Below are 19,290 nucleotides of genomic sequence, written 5' to 3'. Positions count from 1 at the left end.
GAAGCGGAGGCAGGCCTGTGCAGGCTGCTGCACGCCCAGCGGGCGAGGAAGCGGAGGCAGGCCTGTGCAGGCTGTTGCACGCCTAGCGGGCGAGGAAGAGGAGGCAGGCCTTTGAGGCTGCTGCATGTCCAGCCGGCAAGGAAGAGGAGGCAGGCCTGTGCAGGCTGTTGAACGCCCGGTGGGTGAGGAAGAGGAGGCAGGCCTCTGCTCTGGGCAGCAAGAGAGAGCGAGATCTTGCCGCCATGGCCCAGGAATCCTGGGCAGGCCTGCAGCAGAGGTCCCCTGGTGAATGGTCTTAGCTGAGCCCCATGCGCCTAGTTTACAGCCTGGCTTGACAAGGTAATGTGTATTTCTGAATCACATGTCGTCAATGCCAGCTGCCCTCGGGCTCCCAGGGTGTGGGCCGCCAGCTGAGGTTGGCAGCCGTCTACACGGGTCAGCCCATCGGCAAGGAGAGCTCGTCACACAAGCTTGCCCTGTAGGGGGTGGGCTGGTCAGGGTCACAGTGTCAGAGAACAGGTGGCCAGCAGGTGGCCTAGAACTGTGGTTATTCTCTCTCCAGCAGGGGCTGAGTCAAGCAGGTGTCACCTGTTTGCCGTTCGTGCTTGTTCACATTTGGGGTTCTTTCCTCATCACTGTGTGCAAGTGTGTGTGTGCATGCATGTGTGCATGTGTATACGTGTGTGTGCGTACATGCATTTCCGTGCACACATGCATTGTAACCTTCTCTGCAGTCCCCTGGTGTTTCTTCCAGCCGTGTTCCTTGCTAGGCATTAAAGGAATTGGAGAGCAAAAGTCTCCGAGGGGAAACTTTTCCCTGCTGGACAGGAGTGGCCACACAGACAGGGAGCAGCTGGTCAGGCGTTGTTGCTCTCGGTGGGTGTCCCCGTGGCTCACCACTAAGCTCCATCCCTTATGTCCCTCTTGCCCTGGGCCTGCCTGGGGGCTCCTCTGTGCTCCTGAGAGCGGGTGCCTGTGGGGGGTTCTCCCCAGACCTGCCCTCACGAGGGGTCGCTGCAGCCCTCCTGGGTCCCCGCCAACCTGCCATGCTCCCCGCGGATGGCCCCGTGCAGAGGACATGGTGAGAGTGGAGCCGAGGAGGAGCGCTGCTCAGGTGGAGAGCAGATGTAGTCCCACACCGTCTTCACTCACCCCTTCCTCTTCACTTTCTTTCAGTGTTTTCTCCAGAGACTGCGTGGAGCATGCCGTTTACAGACCACGTGAGCGTCGAGAACTGCGCTGGCGAGAGTGGCCCCGTCTAGCCTGGCGGGCTGGGAAATGAGGGTCCTTGGGGGTCCTGTACACCGGCTCCGGCTCCGTGCTGAGCTGCTGGTCACGGCTCCAGGGCACTGAACAGCCTCCCACCCCTGTGGCCTGCCCCTACCCCATGAGGATGTGCGTCCCTGCCAGGGGCCTGCTCACGGCCCTGGCCGTGGTGTTTGGGATGGCCGTGGCATTCGCACCTGTCCCTCGGATCACCTGGGAGCACAGAGGTGAGAGCAAACCTGCAGGGGTGCCAGTGGCCCCTGTAGCATGGGGGGAACAGTCGCCCCACCACCCAGGATGCTAAATGTGTGGCTGGACATTGTTGCTAATTATGCTATTTGAGTCAAGTTCCTAGAAGGAGTCCCTGGGTGGCACAGATGATTAGGTGCTCGGTTGCTGACCAAAAGGTTGGAGGTTCGAGCCCACCAGAGGTGCCTCAGAAGAAAGGCCTGACATTCTCCTTCTGAAGGGTCACAGCCATGGAAGCCCTGTGGAGCATAGTTCTGCTTCGACACACATGACGTTACCATGAGTTGGAATTGACTCAGCGCAGCTGGTTTTTTGCTGTGCTTCTAGAATTTTGTGAGACATACGCATCTAAAGAGATGCTCTTAGTAACTAGAAACATTTGCCTAGACATTCTCAGACCCCCCGATTTGGTGTCCGATTTAGAGGGGAACTCCTGAGAGGAGGAGTCCCGGGGTGGTGCACACTGTTAACGAGCTTGACTGCTAACAGAATGGTCGGAGGTTCCAGTTCACCCAGAGGTGCCTCGGAAGAAAGGCCTGGTGATCTGCTTCCGAGAAATCAGCCATTGAAAACCCTACGGAGCACAGTTCTTCTCTGACACGCATGGACTTGCCATGAGTTAAAAAAACCTTGATGGCAACCAGTAACTGGTTTCCAAAAGGCAGCTTATCTCTCTTGGAACTGCCATTGTCTGACACAGGCTGCTGAGGACAGGTCGGCTCTGCTTGGCCACCGTGCCCGTGAGCAGACCACTGATGTGTTTTGAGAACAGCTAAACGGTGCGTGGAGCCAAGCTTCAGGCCGCTTGTCGTTGTTTGCTGTTTTTTAGTTTCTGTTTTGCTTATTTCTTCTCTTGGGAGATGTGTCTTGGGAGTCCCTGTCTTTCTGGTTCTGTGGATTGAGAGCATTAAATACCCATTATTGAGCACAGGGTGTTGAATGCAGGGCCGGGAGCCTCCTGTGTGGAATTAAAGGACAACGCTTACGAGTAGCAGATGTACCAAGAGAGGAATTTCATCCCATGTGTATCTCTCTTCAACACTGGAAATTAGAACAGAAGGGACTAACCCCTAACCCTTAAGTCAATGGAACGTTTGGTGATCTATGGAAAACCTGTTTAAATTCCCTCTAATTGATGCCAGAAGGGTTAAAAACAAGAAATAGTTCTTTAAAAAGAAACAGTTCCCCAAAAAACAGTACTGACAAATGTACGTTATTCCTAAATAGCTAATAGTTAAATTCTCGGTGTTCCCAAGTATTATTGGTACAGTGACCTACTGAGTGAAAAGAAACGTACCTGGTTTCCCTAGTTGGTCAGTTTGTTGGAGTTGTCGCTGAAAAATGCTTGCATGGAGTGGTAGAGTCTCTGCAGTTGATGTTTTAAAGGGTTTGAGGTAAACCATTTTTTTTTTTCCTGAACAAGAAAATTCTAAATAGTTCTATTCTTCATCCATCTAACTTATGGGTGATTTAAAAAATCACAGACAAGAGTTTAATGAGAAGGTAGCGGAAAGCTGCAGATGGAGACCCTTACCTGTGCCCTCGCTGGCGGGTGAGCTTAGTGCGGAGTTAGGGCTTGGGGAGCGGGAGCGGAGGGTGAGCACAGTGGCCCTCAGGCCTCGGCTGCATCCGATGGCTTTGTTGGTGCGTCTGCTCCAGAGCTGATTAAGCTTGGTGTTGCGTCTGCAGGGAATGCATCATACAGTCCCAGCAAAACTGGCCAGGCACTAAAAACCCGTTGCTGTCAGGTCGACTCGACTTACGGTGTGTCAGAGTAGAACTGTGCTCAGAGTTTTTCAGTGGCTGATTTTTTAGAAGTAGATCACCAGGCTTTTCTTCCAAGGCACCTCTGGGTGGACTCAAACCACTGAAGTTTCAGTTAGCAGCCAAGCGCGTTAACCATTTGCACCACCCAGGGACTACGGCAGTGCAATAAGATATGCCTGTAGACAACCAATTTGTCAAGTGTTGGCCTTTTAGCTTAAAAGTGTTGGATTTGTTTCCCCTTCCTCCCACAGATGTAGGACTGGTGCGTTTTCACGAGCCAGGCGTCTTCAACTACTCTACCTTGCTGCTCAGTGAACACAAGGACACCCTGTACGTGGGCGCCCGGGAGGCTGTCTTTGCCCTGAACGCCCTCAATATTGCCGAGAAGCAGCATGAGGTGGGTACGTGGGGGGCAGCCCCTCACCAGGTGCCAGCACACCTTTACAGTGGGACCGAGACCACCAAACTCTGCGCCCCATGTGGGCTCGGCCTTCGAGCAGCCTGCAGTTTCCCTTAGGCAAGCTCTTCTGTGTAGTTAGTGCTGCTCTCCTTGCTTCGTGATCTGCCTCACAGACGTGCTGCCCATCTGCACACTGGGCTATCAGGGGTGTCCTCGGCTGCCTTTCCTGACTCCCGGGCACTCGGAAGCCCTCTGATCCCGTAGCCCTCTGCCTGTGTCTGTGTCCCACGCAGCCTAGTCTCTGGCCGTCTGCAGGCACACCTCTGTGCTCTCCTGTACCTGCCAGAAGCCCACAGACCAGAGGCTACCCTGTCTATCTCTCGAGCTACCTATCGAAACATCACCTATTAACTGATTCATCTGTCTGTCAATCTATATATCCATCATCTATCTATGTATCATCTATCCATCAGTCATCCATCCATCTATCATCTAAATTTATTTTCTTGTTTTTTAATAGACTTTATTTTGTTAGAGCAGTTTTAGGTTTACAGAAGAATCGCTCAGAAAGTACAGAGTTCCCATATACCCTCTCCCCAACCGCACACAAAGTTTCCCCCGTTCTTAACATGTTACAAATGTCCCAGTGGTACATTTGCTACGATTGATGAGCCGATATTGATACATTATTGTTAACTAAAGTCCATAGTTTGCATTATTGTTCACATTTTGTGTTGTACAGTGCTATGGGTTTTGACAAATGCATGATGTCATGTGTCCACCATTACAGCATCATGCTGAATAGTTTCATTGCCCTACAAATGTCCATAATCTACTGGAATGACTCATAAACTCCAGGGAAAGGGCTATCTTGAGTCTAGCAGAGAAAGGGATACAAACACATAGGGTGAGGCTCAGGAGGAGTCTCAGCGCAGAGTGTCCACGTCCCCAGTGGATGCACTTCCCCTCCCAAGAGCAGGCATCTTAAGTGGAAGATGTACTCACAGCCAACAGAATACTGGGTGGGGGCTCTGATAGCAACAAGGCAAGCCTCCATGGGGATCTGACTGGAGTGTGACACCCCTGCCCCACCTGGTAACTGTTGATTGCCAGGCTGTTGAAACCTGCTACAGAAGGCCCCTACAGTGGAGTCTGCTCCCATACTTAGCACTCTACCCGCCTCCCTGTAACACTCCATAGCTTAGGCCTGTGAAACAAACAGGGCAGACCTCCCTAGGGAACAGTTTGGGTCTGTCTGCTCCCTCTTCTGGTTGGTGCGGAGGACAGCTGACTGAGGGCGCTGTGCGCTAGGAAGCAGGCATCTTGAGTGGAGGCTACGCCCACAGCCAACATACTACAGGGTAGGCTCTGAGAGCAACATGACAGGCCTCCCTGGATGCCCATTTGGAACGTGCCTACCCCTTCCCCAACCAGTAAATGCTGGTTGCTGCACTGATACGATCTCCTACAAAGGTTCCCTAGAGTGGAGCCAGGAGGCACGTCACCTAAATGGGAACTGCTCCCCCAACCACCACCAGGTCACTGGGGCTCTGAAACCAACAAGACAGATCCCTAAGAGGTCCTTCTGGGGAGCGCCAGCCCCTCCTCCTCCTGAAACAGAGGAAAGTCTGCCTGTGCTTCCCCTGAATGCCAACTCAGATATAAGCAGCCCCTACAGAGCAGGAAGGAAAGCCTCACGCAACACTGGAGGGTAACACCCAGCCCCAAAGAGGCTCTCTGGATGTAGATTTTCCAACTGAATACCTGGTTGCAGAAATGAGACGAGAAGGGAGTAATGACCAGGGAGAGAGGACTGTGCTCCTGGTGGACAGATGGATTTAGTGCACAATCTCTCGCCTGAGTGGCAGTACCTGCTGGTGGACATATTGACCACAGCATGTTCTCTGGTGTGTTTGGGAGATATTAAAAGTTTAAAACCTGGAACTTTTAAATTCTAATTAAACCAGGGAGGGAGAAGGAGCTGTCACAGAGAGGGAGGAAATGGCAAGAAAAGACTGAAGATTCTACCTGCCTAAAAGTTTTTTGCAAAAAGTAGTACAGGCAGAAGCTTCAAATACTGGAGAGAACTGAAGAAGTTAACACCCTTGAAAATCCCAATGTCTAAACAGAAAAAAAATCACAATGCACACACAAAACAGAGAAATGATGTCCCATCCAGATGGATGTGACAAAGGGAGTTAAAGCACATCCAAGGAAGACCAAGGAGCCCTGGTGGCACAGTGGGTAAGGCGATCGACTGCTAGTCAGAAAGGTCAGCAGTTCAAAACCACCAGCGGCTCTGTGGGAAAAAGATGTGGCAATCTGCTTCCATAGAGATTTACAGCCTAGGAAACCATATGGGGTTGCAGTGAGCTGGCATTGACTTGACGGTAGTCTGTTTTTTGGTAAGGAAGACCAAATAATGGAAAAAATGGAATGATATAATACAGCAATGTTAAACATAATTAAACACTTAAGGAAAAACATAGACAGAGCTAAAAGAAATAAAGAAAACAATGTAAGAACAAAATGAGGATCTAGAAAAAGAGATATTGCAACTAAAAGGGACAGTAACTGAAATGAGAAACAGAACAGGACTTACCAACAGATTTAATCAGGCAGAAGAATTAGCGAATTTAAGGATAAGATAGTCAACATTACAGATCCGAAGAGCAACAAGAAGGAGGTTGAGCACAGTTTAATGGAATTATGAGACAACAGCGAGAGACCTAATATACACATCATGGGAATTCCAGAAGGAGGTGAGGGAGAGAAAGGAACAGAAAGAGTATTTGAAGAAATAATGACAAAAAATTTCCCCAGTATAGCAAAGAACATGAATATACAAATCCAAGAAGCTCAAAGAACTCCAAGCAGGATAAATCCAAAGAGATCTACATCGAGAAATATTATAGTTAGGCTCTTAAAAAGTAAAGATAAAGAGAGAATCCTGAAGGCAGTGAGAGAGAAGTAAATAGTCACATACAAAGGACCCCCAAATGTGATTAAATGCCAGTTTCTCCTCAGAAACATTGGAGGCCAGAAGGCAATGGAATGACATATTTAAAGTGATGGGATCGGGGGTAGGGAGGACTGTCAACCAAGAATACTATAGGCAGTGAAACTGTCCTTCAAGAATGAGGATTCACCCTTCAGCAAAAGATTAGACAGCCCCCTAAAACAAAACAAAACTAATGGGGCACAACAGCCCAGGGACAAGGACTAGAAGACAGGAGGGGACAGGAAAGCTGGTAATAGGAAACCCAGGGTCAAGAAGGGAGAGTGTTGACATGTCATGGGGTTGTTAACCAATGTCATAAAACAGTATGTGTACTGTTTAATGAGAAACTATTTGTTCTGTAAACTTTCATCTAAAGTGCAGTTAAAAAAAAAAAAAAAAGAGATGGAATTAAAACATCCCCAAACAAACAGAAACTGAGAGAGCTCATATCCAGCAGACCAACCATACAGAAAACACTAATGGGAGTTTTGTAGATGGAAGGGAAAAGACATCAGAAAGTAATTCAAAGCCATACATAAAAAGAAAGGTGTCTAATAAAGTGAACCGCATGGACAAGTAGAATGGCTAAAATAAAGTATTGATGTTTGAATATTCTAATTGTTTTTTCAAATAATAAATGTATAAAATCAGGATAAAATGGTTGCAAGACTCATGAAATATAAAGACATAATTAGCGATAACAAGAACAAAATGAGGAGGAGGAATATATAGGTACAGAGTTTCTTGTATGTTGCTGAAGTTAAGTTGGTACCATCTTACCCCCAACCCAAAAAATGTTGTTGCTTTTGAGTCGATTCTGACTCACAGTGCCCCTATAGGACAGAGTAGAACTGCCCCACGGAGTTTCCAGTGAGCGGCTGGTGGATTCGAACTGCCAGCCTTTTGGTTAGCAACTGTAGCTCCTAACCACTGTGCCAACAGGATCCAATCTTACCCTAGGACGTTATAAATACAAGCTGTTAAATGTAATATTCATAGTAACCACTAATAAAATATGTAAGAAACATACACAAAACAAAGGGATAAGGGAACCAGAATGGCTCACTTAATAAACCAACAAAACACAAAAGCAGGCAGTAGTAAAGGACAAGGCAAAGAAGGCTTAAGAGATGCAAAAAACAACAGAATGGCAGAAACAAGTCACTTATTGGTAATTACAATGAATATAAATGGACTAAATGTTCCAGTCAAAAGGCAGAGAGGGGCAGAGTGGATTAAAAAACAAGATCCAACTACATGCTATTTGCAAGAGACACACAGACCCAAGGACACAAATAGATTGAAAATGAAAAGGATGGGAAAAAATATTCCACCCAAATAATAACCAAAAGAGAGCTGGGGTGGCAATCCTAATATCAGACAAAGTAGACTTTCAGACAAAATCTGTTAGAAGAGATAAAGGTGGACTTTACATAGTGATAAAAGGGCCAAATCATAAATAAGTTCCAGCAATCATGAAGTATATATGTGCCCAACATCAGAGCACCTAAATATATAAAGCAAACACTGATAGAATTGAAGGGAGAAATATATAGCACTACAATAATAGTTGGAAACTTCAATACACCGTTTTAAATATTGGACAGAACAGTTAGAAAGAAGATCAGTAAGGAAACCGAGGACCTCAATGACGCTGTAAACCAAGTAGACTTAACAGACATATATAGAACACTCCACCCAACATCAGCACAATATACATTCTCCTCCAATGCACTTGGATCATTCTCCAGGACAGACCACTTGTAAGGTTACAGAGCAGGTCTCGATAAATTCGAGAAGACTGAAATCATACAAAGTATTTTCTCTGACCACAGAAGAGTGAAGCTAGAAATCAATAACAGAAAAACAAAAACTGGAAAATACACAGACATATGGAAATTAAACAACACACTATTGAACTACCCATGGGTCAAGGAAGAAATCAAAAGAGAAATCACAAATTTCTTAGAGTCAAATGAAAATGAAAGCATGACATACAAAAGCTTATAGGGTGCAGTGAAGGCAGTACTTTGAGGGAAACTGATAGCAATAAATGCCTGCATGATAAAAGAAGATCTGAAATTAACAACCTAACTCAACAACTCTAGGAACTAGAAATAGAAGAACTAAGCCTACACCTACCAAAAGAAAGGAAATGACAGAGATCAAAGCATAAATAAAATGGAAAATAGAAAAACAATAGTGAGAATCAAAACCAGAAGTTGGTTCTTTGAAAAGATCAGTAAAATTGACAAACCTTTATCTAGACCGACAAAAGATGCAGATAACCAAAATAAATGAAAGAAGGGACATTACAACTGATCCAATAGAAATAAAGAGTATTAGAATATTATGAACAACTGTATGGAAACAAACTGGATAACCTAGATGACATACCCAAATTATTAGGAGCAGACAACCTACCCAGACTAACTCAAGAGGAAATAGGAAGTCTCAACCGACCCACAAGTGAAGAGATTGAATCACTGATGAAAAACCTCCCAACGAAAAATCCTAGACCCCATGGCTTCACTGGGGAATTCTGCCAATCATTTAGAGAAGAATCGGCACCAATACTGTTTAAACTCTTCCAAAAGATAGAGAAGGAAGGAATACTCCCTAATTCATTCTGTGAAGCAAATGTAACGGTGATGCCAAAACCAGACAAAGACACCACGAGAAAAGAAAGCCACAGGGCAATGAATACAGATGCTAAAATCTTCAACAAAATACTAGCAAACAGAGTCCATCAGCATATTAAAACAGGCATACGCCCTGACCAAGTGAAAATTTATTCCAGGAATGCAAAGATGGTTCAGTATTAGAAAATCAATCAACTTAATAGACCATATCAGTAGAACAAAGGGAAAAACCACACGATCATCTCTGTGGATGCAGAAAAAGCATTTGATAAAATCCAACAGCTTTTCTTGATGAAAACCCTAAAGAAGATTGGAATAGAAGGGAAATTCTGCAATATAATTCAGTGCATGTATGAAAAGCCAACAACCAACATTACGCTTTATGAAGAGAGACTGAGAGCTTTCCCCTTGAAATTAGGGACAAGATAAGGGTGCTTGCTCTCATCACTTCTATTCAATATTGTTTTAGAAGTACTGGCCAGAGCAGTAAGACAAGAGAAAGAAAGAAAAGATACCCAGATTGGAAAAAAAGAAGGAAAATGATCTGTATTCATGGATGGTAATGATTGTATGTTTAGAAAATCCCAGAGTCTAGAAGAAAACTTCTAGAACTAATATAGAAATTCAGCAAAGTTGTAGGGTACAAGGTCAACAAACAAAAATCAGCTGGGTTTTTATACACCAACAATGAGAAATATGAAAGGGAGATTTAGGGAAACAATTCCATTTACAAAAACATCTAAAAGAATGAAATACGTAGGAATAAATTTAACAGGGATTTGAAGGACTTCTACGATGAAAATCATAGAACACTGCTGAAAGAGATTAAGGAAGACTTAAATAAGTGGAAAGATGTTTCGTATTCATGGATTACAAGACCTAATATTGTTAAGATGTCAATGCTACCCATAGCGATCTATAGAGTCAGTGCAACCTCAGTTAGAATCCCAGTAGCCTTCTTTTACAGAAATGGAAAAACCAATCCTCAATTTTATATGGAATGGCAAGAGGCCCTGAATAGCTAAAGCTATGTTGAAGATAGGAGGACTCATACTTCCGGATTATATTATACTGCCTGGCACTGGTATGACAATAGATGCATAGACCAATGGAATAGAATTGAAAGTCCAGAAATAAACCTACACATTTTTGGTCAGCTGATTTTTTACAAGGGTTCGAAGTCTATTTGATAGGGAAAGAAGAGTGTCTTCAATAAATGGTGTTAGGAAAATTGGATTTCCACATGCATAAAATGAAGCAGGATCCATGCTTCACACCATACACAAAAACAAATTCAGAATACATCAAAGATCTAAAAATGCAAACTAAAACCAGAAAATTCTTAGAAGAAGATGTGAAGGGCAGTGCTGTCTGGCCTAGCTTTTAACAATGGATTTTCTAATATAATAACTAAAGCACAAATAACAAAAGGCAAAATAAATGGGACCTCATAAAAATCAAAAACTTTTGTTCTTCAAAAGACTTTACCAAACGAGTGAAAAGAGAAGCTGCTGACTGGGAGAATATCTGCTTATGTACAAACACCTCGAGGGATTTGGTTCCTTGGTTGGAGGTTTTTAGGGTCTTAGTGTCCTGGGACATTTCCATTAATCGGCCTGATAATGTGTTTAGTGCTTCTCTTCTACCTCCTAGTTCGCTGTGTAGTTCCTTGGGTTTTAAAAGCTTGCAAGTGGCCATCCAAGGCACAGCAATTGGTCTGTGTTTGCTTGGAGCAACAGAGGAAGAAGGAGAGCCAGGAATAGGAGGAGGAAACGGAATGTGTGGCTAAGTGCCTCCATGAACAACTTCCTTCTTTGCCAGGAGACCAGAAGCACTGTTTGGCGCCTGGCTACAATTACGGAACCTCTTGATAGTAGAGTCTGTAGAAGAATCCTGATCAAAAAGAGGAGAATGCGGAACAGAACTGCAAATTCTCATGCACTGCAGACTTTGTGGAGCCTGGAGGCTGGATGAACCTCTGAAACTATTGCCCTAAAATAATCTTTAAACCTTAATCCAAAAATATCCCCTCAAGTCATCTTAAAACCAAACTAGCTTAACTAGTAAAAAAAAAAAAAATGTGCCTCGAGCATTATACTCTTATTCAGAACTATCTATATAGGGTCTAACTGACAACGGCAACTTGAAAGATGAGCTAGACCCTTAGGGGGCAGTGAGATTATGTTGATGGGGAGGAGCAACTCAGAGAACTCCTTCTGTAAGGATCATTGGACAACTCAAAGAATGTGATCGATGTCACTTGATTGTACACATGAAAACTGTTGAATTGGTGTATGTTCTGCTGTGTATATTCTCAGCAACAACAATGAAATTTAAAAAAGAAAAGAAAGAAATGTCATTGAGGGCCCAGATTGCTTACGGGCCTCAGCGTCTAATTCTCTGAACCTGACTTTACAGTTGGAGATTTTACTGTCCCAGGAGAAACGCCCATCCTCTAAACTGTGTTCTGTGGTTTCTAGACTATACATTGCTGATACCTGTAGCTCTTTGGGAAGGATAATATACACTGAAATAGACTCTCTTTTATCCTAACAGATATATTGGAAGGTCTCAGAAGACAAAAAAGCAAAATGCGCTGAAAAGGGAAAATCAAAACAGGTAATTCCTGTTGCAAGCTGAAGCCAAAAAAAAAAAAGACTTTTCAATTGTTTTCATCTTCTGAACGCTACTCTTTCTGAAATGTGGGTCAGACATTTTGTTTAAGAATTCTAGTAGGCTCGGTCAAGTCATTGGACTCAGGCCTGTCAAAAGGCAGTGCCAAACATACAGCAGAAGTTTGATAATGTTTTTTAAAGATTAACAGAATTGAGTTTATTCGGTGGCCTGAAACTTTGATGACAGAAGGCGATTTCCAGTGCCTGCGGGCACATTTAAATGCAGGTTCATGACCCCCGTGCCCCAGCAGCCTTAGTATTTGGGGGTAGTGTAGGGGATTGGGCACAGTTCCATCTCTGGAGAACATGCCCCTTCCCTGGGAGATACTTGGCCCCTCAGCTGGTGGCCTTTCGGGAAAGCACCGGATGAGAGCTCCTCCCCCACCAATCTTTGGGGCCTCCTCACTGCCCAGTAAGACCTGCTGTGTCCAGGACGTTGTTGCGCGCATGTCCGCGTCCTTGGACCATGGGAACCGCGCCTGCCTTGACAGTTGCTGATAGCTGAGTCATGCTCATTTTCAGAGTTATTGGCTAATTTTTAAAAATTAAAAAAACAAAAACGACCAGGGGACTATTTTTGCTAAACTCCTTTAGCGAAGTGCTGACACTGGCACTAGGAAATTAAGTAAGGAAATGGGGCAAATGCAGGCATTTTGTATGATAACAGGTGCTGCCGGGGTAGCTTGGGGCTGAGTGAGACAGTGCGCTGTGCGCTCCCTCACGCAGAGGCCGTGCCAGGGACGGGGACCCACCCACGTCAGCGAGGGCATGGGGAGTGGTGGCTTATTTCCCACCAGTTTGAAAAAAAAAAACATACCACAAAGAAAACTTTGTTCTGAGTGGAGATAATTTCAGACTATGGCGCATGTCATCCAAATAAGTTTCAGCCTAAAATAGTTTGTGGGTTCTTAAATGCCATCTTTGTCTTCTTCTTACGGGGCCTTTGTGCTGCAGAGCACAGCTCTGGGCTGCCTCATTCGTGCGGCTGCTCGGCCTTGGGCGGGCCGTACCCAGGCCCCCAGACACATACCCTGCAGGGTGCGGGCAGGAGAGGGGAGCCGGACCTGGCCTGGCTGCACGCCTTGGGACAGTGGCAGGCAGGGGGCCATACAGTGAAGGAGACCACAGGAAATAACATACACGTGTCGACTTTCAGCATGTTTGGGAACAAAATGAAAGGGGTGTGTGTTCACTGAGAGTGAAAATAGTTTTTGTTCTGTAGCGGGTGTCCCCAGTAAAAGTGAGGAAAAGCTCTCATTTCTTTTGTTTTGTTCACCAGATCTTTGCTGAGTATAAATTACTAACTGAAGTGAAATCCCATCTGGCACCTGGACAGGCTGCAGCTGCCGCAAAGACAAATTAGTCAGGCCAGCCCAGGACGTACGGTTGTCCCAGGACTGACGTGGGGTTTCAGTGACCCTCACGGTGCATGTGGACGGGGTGGAGCTAGTGCATAGAAACCGCGGGCATTCAGAGGTCAGGACGAGACAGGCCGTTAACATGCAGAGGGGCTCATCCGAGTGCACCGTGAAGCAGGCTGACGTCAATGCCGAGCTCTCTGGATCTGTGCTTGGAAATGCAATGTGTCAGCAATTTGGAAGTGCTGATTAGCTGGATGGTGGAGGAGTGCATGAAGCTGGGCCGTTGTTCATACGTGTATTTTTCTTCCTTATAGACAGAATGCCTCAACTACATCCGAGTGCTGCAACCACTCGACACCAACACCCTTTACGTGTGTGGGACGAACGCCTTCCAGCCGACCTGTGACCACCTGGTAAGAGTTGATCATGTCGCGTTTGTACGGTACAGGCTGGTCAGCAGTTAGAGCAGAGGGAGGCTCGAGGCAGGGACAGACTGCCTCCACCAGCAAAACAAAACAGTAGGATTCATGAATGGCCAGCCCTATAGGGGTGGGGACAGCTCAGGGCCCCCCACCAGCATGCCCTATTAGCACCAGGACATGGAGTTGATGTGCTGGTGTGGCCAGGCTGTCACCCTCCTGTCGGTCACCGTGGCTGAGGGCACAGGCAGGGCTCCTGGCCCTGCAGCCCTTGGTGCTGTGCAGAACTCAAAGCAGGAAGGTATTATAGAGCGTTGGCTGTTGTCAGATATGAGCACCTGTATGGCATCGTCCCAGCGTCTTCCCTTCTCCTCCTCCCCCTCATTTTTATGTTTTGGGAGGAAGACCTGGCTATAATGCAGGTCCTGATCTGAGAGAAAAGTTAGAAGTTCTGCTCCTGGATTTGCATTTGTTTTTGTCTTAGCATTCCTTGGAGAAACAGGACTAGAGCAATACATATAGGAGGGGTAGGTGGATAGATAATTTACCTCAAGGGATTGGTTACGCAGTTATGGGCGCTGGCAAGTACAAAATCTGTAGGTCAGGCAACAGGCTGGAGACTTCTGCGGGCCTGCATCCCAAGATCCATCGGTCAGGCTGCCGGAAGAGGACAGAGTGGAGAGGAGTGAGTTCTGACAAAATAATCCGTCTATAGTCTGGAGGCAGACCACACCCTAAGGAAACTCCCTTTTCAATTGGTTGATTGATTACATTATGGAAGGTGATTACATTACATTAAATTACATTATGGAACAGCAACCAGCTTAGTATTTGGCCAAACCACTTGGGACTGTAGCGTAGCCAAGCTGACCCAGAGTTAACCGTTGTTCTTGTCTTTGGTGTGTCTGCTATTCTGGTCCTCAAATGACCCCATTCCATGTCTGCTGTTGAGATTCCTGTTGATGTGCTGATTGTCCCTGATCACACTGAGTGGCGTCCACTCGCTTGAGACCACATGAGCGCCCTGAGCTCTCCTAGGAGCAGGGTGTGTCTTCAGTCCCTTCGGTACATCAGGCTCTTGCTTATCTGTACATTGAATCTGTCAGAAACCTTCCTTAAGAGAGGGAGCTTCCTCCCTCCTCAGACTGTCCTCTCAGCCTTGCTTTTCATGTCACTTGACTGAAAACTAGGAGAGAGATTGGACTGTACTGTCTTACTGGGGAAATTCTTTGTATCCAGAAAATCTGATGAGAGGTTTGTATAACAGTCACAAAGACAGGGAGAAGGCATTTTAAGTACATGTGAGAATTGAAAATGAAGCACATTTTCTAACATCCACCCCGTCTTAGCGAGCACCTAACATGTAAAATATGCCGTAGTGAAAAGCTGAGTTTGCTAGAACCCTAAATTAGCTGGAATTTTTGAAAACATTTTCTAACTCTGAGAGGCAAATGGCAAGACAAAGTGTGGGCCCATTAGGAACTTGGTTAGGAAAACATCGGATTTGCACACAGACCTCTGGGGTGGGATTCATGTGGGATCTTATGGGGTATATGCACCTACAAAAGCCGGCTGTACAGATTGATACTGGAGCGTGCCTCTGGGATGTTTGAAGTCCTCAAGGACAGAGTTTGTTTCTTTTTGCTTAAGAAAACGTGTACCAAGTCATATTTGAGCATCAAAGGGTTTCCAGGCTAAACTTTAATCAGAAGCTTCAAATACTGCAGTTCAAAGTTAAATTCCATAGTTACCGAGGTAAACCAAAAAAAACCAAACCTGTTGCCATCGAGTTGGTTCCGACTCATAGCGACCCTATAGGACAGAGGAGAACTGCCCTGTAGAGTTTCCAAGGAGCACCTGGTAGATTCGAACTGCTGACCTTTTGGTTAGCATCCAAGCTCTTAACCACTGCGCCACCAGGGTTTCCTATTGAGGTAAGGAGATAGTATATTTCTTTTAAATCCAGACGTGTCATTTTCATTTCAAATAAAAATTTTCAGGCCTACAGAAATGTTGATCACTTGTATATGTATTAACCACCTAGATTGCACAGATGGGAACATTTAGCCATATTTGCTAAAATCCGTGTGTGTGTGTGAGTGTGTCTGTGTGTGTGTGTGAGGGAGAGTTAAGGTACGACCCTTCCCACGCATCTCCTAAGAATAATGGTGTCTCCTATATTAACTCCAGCTTCATCGTTATATCAAGAAATTCTCCGGCAGTCCCCCAGTATCATCTAACATCTCCAGTCCCTACTCAGATTTCCCCAGCAGCCCCCAAACGTCCCTTAGAGCCATGACAAATTGATCCTTTCACGTGGGTTGTGTTGTCACCCAGTTCATCTTTCCTTACCCGACGTGGTTTAGCTGGCCTGTCTGCAGTCTCTTTTCCCATGCCTGTTGACCATGGCCCTTTCTGTGTCTGAACGCCAGCCGGATCAGGAGCTGTGCACGCTTCCCGTCAGCCTTCTGCCCTGCAGTCTCTCCTGTTAGGCGGAGGGGACGTTCCTGCGTGTGTCTTCATCCTGCATGCCCCGGGGTTTCCAGCAGCTTCACACACTGTCTGCCTGTGGTGCCCACGTGGACTTTGTCTTTTGCAGCTTGCTGCGTTTGTTTTTCTCTCGAGATATTCTTTCTTTCTTGTTCGTGCAACTTGTTTGTATATATATTCAGGGATATAAACACCCCATCTGCCATTTTGCGAGCATATCCCCCATGTGTCACTGTCGTTTAACTTTGTCTCATTTTTTTCCTGCACAAAGAGCTTTCCAGTTTTTTCTGTCATTGGGTCTGTCCATTTGTCCTCATATAGCTTTGGGCTTTCTTACCAGAAAGGTCATCCCAAGGTTAAAACGCTTGTTGCTGTGTCCTTCAGTGCAGCGCGGTTCCCTTCTAAGCGTTCAGATCATTGATCCATCTGGAATAGGTTTCAATGGGTGGAGTAAGGTAGGAGTTCAGCTTCTTTTTGTTTTTGTTTTCTTTTTTCTGTTACCTGTTTATTGGATAGTCAGGTTCCCCCACCACTTTGAAGTGCCACCTTTACTGATCTTAAAATCCACAGGTGGACTGCCGATCACTGAGTGCTTCCCTAGAGCATCAGCATTCTGTCCCCATTTCACAGATGAGTAAACTGAGGCTCCGAGATTGCACATAGCTTGGCCAGCGTGTCAGAGCCGGTACACGGAGGAGCTGCCATCCAGACCTGAGCTGAGCAGCACCAGGCGCAGCTCTAGAGGGCAGACCTCACCTGGCTCATGACACATTTGCTCTTGCCCTTGGTCTTCCAGGAAGAACGAGTGTGTAAAATTAAATGTACAAAGCCTATTACTCCATGACTTCATAAATATGATGCACTTCCTTTTTGTTCTCTGGTTACCATAGAGCTTAACAGCCTTTAAGTTTTTGGGGAAGAATGAAGATGGCAAAGGAAGGTGTCCCTTTGACCCAGCACAGAGCTATACATCTGTCATGGTTGGTGAGTGCTGCCTCTCACGCCTTTCTTCACTGAAGGGGATGAGTGTGGTGTACATGCTAAGTATACAAAACAGTGCATCCGGCTCCTTTTTGCTTATCAATACTCTCTTTCTGTGCTTCATGTTAATATTAGCCATCCTCACAAAAGGTACATGTGACTCTCCATATACCAGTCGCCATTGAGTTGACCCCAACTCATGGCGACCCACGTATGTCGGAGTAGAACTGTGCTCCAGGGGGTTTCCAGTGCCTGGTTTTTCAGAAGCAGATGACCAGGCTTTTCTCCCGAAACACCTGTGGGTGCACTCGAACCTCCAACCTTTTGGTTAGCAGCTGAGCATGTTAACTGTTTGTACCACCAAGGGCCTCCGACTGTATGTGTTCCTAAAGAGTTTTTGTACTCATTCAGAAGGATGACTGCCCGCCATCATGGTCTAGAATTGTATTTGTGGGGAAACATTATTTCAGACCCATTGTTTGTGCAGATCCCGTGAGTTGTCTGGCCACGTTGAGCACGTGTTCCTGCTCTAGGGGGAGGTTTGTAGCTGAACCACACCCTGCTGGGAGGGGCTTGGGGGCCCCAGAGAAGCGAGCCGCAGCCCGTGTGCGCCAGTCACGTTGGCGATCCTTGTACTGGATCCTGGAGCATCCTGCTTGTGTTTAGTGACTGCTCCTCAGTGCTCATAAAACACAGCACAGCAATATCCACGCCAGTGAGAAGGAAACAGAAACGTGCATTCCGGAAGTTGGGCACGTGGTCCCTCGTGTCTCCGGAGGGGTTTATATGAGGTTACAAAGAAAACGCGTTGAGGTTTTGTCCCCTGGATTGGCCCCCAGCCTGAGATATTTACTCACTTCTCTTTCCTCCTGGCCCACTGAAGATGGAGAGCTTTACTCTGGGACATCGTATAACTTTTTGGGAAGCGAACCCATCATCTCCCGCCATTCTTCCCAGAGTCCCCTGAGAACAGAGTACGCGATACCTTGGCTGAACGGTAAGGACCAGAAGCCACCCACTGAAGGTGAATTTCTGTGTGTGGTTACTTCCTCGCCAGCAGAAGTACGCCAGTTCATGTCTCCCTTTGCTGGCGCTGCCCGTAAGGTGTGGCCTGCAGCTCAGCGCGTCAGGGACACAGTGTTGGTCTCTGCTGCTGGTAGGTTGGGCACTCAGCCGTGGCTGTAGCCAAGTCAGCCTTGGTGAGTGGAAGTCCATGTTGCTGGGCCCATGCATAACCTCCATCCCCGCCACCATGGCCACTTTGTTCATGAGCCCATTGAGCAATGGCGGGAGTAGCTGGGGAAAGAGGATGACTGGTTTCCACAGAACACGTCATCCTATCCAGTTGATTGTTAAAATCATCCTCTGCTGAGGTCATCCTTTGGTGAGCATTCACATGAGACACAAATATCTTCACTTCTTTAGCCCATTCAGAGAGGTCTGTCCACATACCTGTTCCCTATAAATCCTTGTCTCCAGTTTTCTGATCGCATTCCTTCCAAGTCCCTGACCATCCAGCCAAACCATTGGCCACAGCCCATGAATCAGTATATAATTGCACATCTGGCCATTTCTCCTTCAAAGCAAAGTGAACAACCAGGTGTACTGCTCACAGTTCTGCCCATTGGGAGGATTTCCCTTCACCACTGTCCTTCAGGGAGGTCCCAGAAAGGGGCTGTAGTGCTGCCGCTGTCCGCTTTTGAGTGGCGCCTGCATATCACCCGGAACCGTCTGTAAACCAGGCCCGTGTTGTCTCTTGCTCCCTCAGCTGGCCATGATGAACTCCCCATGAGGCATAGATGCAGCCTAGAGTCTGCAGAGGCACCAACTGATTCAGAGGACCAGATGGCGGGTCCTAGGTGCCTTGGGGACACATCTGTCACCACTTAGAGCCACATGAGCCAGAATCCAAGAGTGTGTTTGTGTTTTTTCTCCTCTGACAGAGCACTGTTCTAAGTAGCTTTGCTTCCTATGAAAACTGATTTGGGGAGGCTTGATTAACAGTGGGACTCTGAGCGGTGGGCTTGCTCAGATGCATT

At 46.4% G+C, this 19,290-nt stretch overlaps 1 protein-coding gene across 4 annotated transcripts in view; it reads left to right on the top strand.

The window, feature by feature from the left end:
• Positions 1–19,290, top strand: part of SEMA4D (semaphorin 4D) — a 123,488-nt gene that overhangs the window by 89,283 nt on the left and 14,915 nt on the right. For all 4 annotated transcript variants that reach the window (XM_023738632.1, XM_023738630.1, XM_004384234.2 and 1 more), the window contains 6 exons: positions 1,177–1,493; positions 3,534–3,679; positions 11,882–11,944; positions 13,676–13,774; positions 17,161–17,254; positions 18,135–18,248. In XM_023738632.1, coding sequence (XP_023594400.1) covers positions 1,388–1,493; positions 3,534–3,679; positions 11,882–11,944; positions 13,676–13,774; positions 17,161–17,254; positions 18,135–18,248 — 622 coding nt within the window. In that variant the 5' untranslated portion in view covers positions 1,177–1,387. The remainder of the gene's footprint in view (positions 1–1,176; positions 1,494–3,533; positions 3,680–11,881; positions 11,945–13,675; positions 13,775–17,160; positions 17,255–18,134; positions 18,249–19,290) is intronic.

The sequence above is a fragment of the Trichechus manatus genome, unplaced genomic scaffold (assembly GCF_000243295.1).
Source record: "Trichechus manatus latirostris isolate Lorelei unplaced genomic scaffold, TriManLat1.0 scaffold00120, whole genome shotgun sequence".
NCBI lineage: Eukaryota > Metazoa > Chordata > Mammalia > Sirenia > Trichechidae > Trichechus > Trichechus manatus.
The sequence above is the reverse complement of the archived record's forward strand: the minus strand, read 5'-3'. Positions and strand labels throughout refer to the sequence as shown.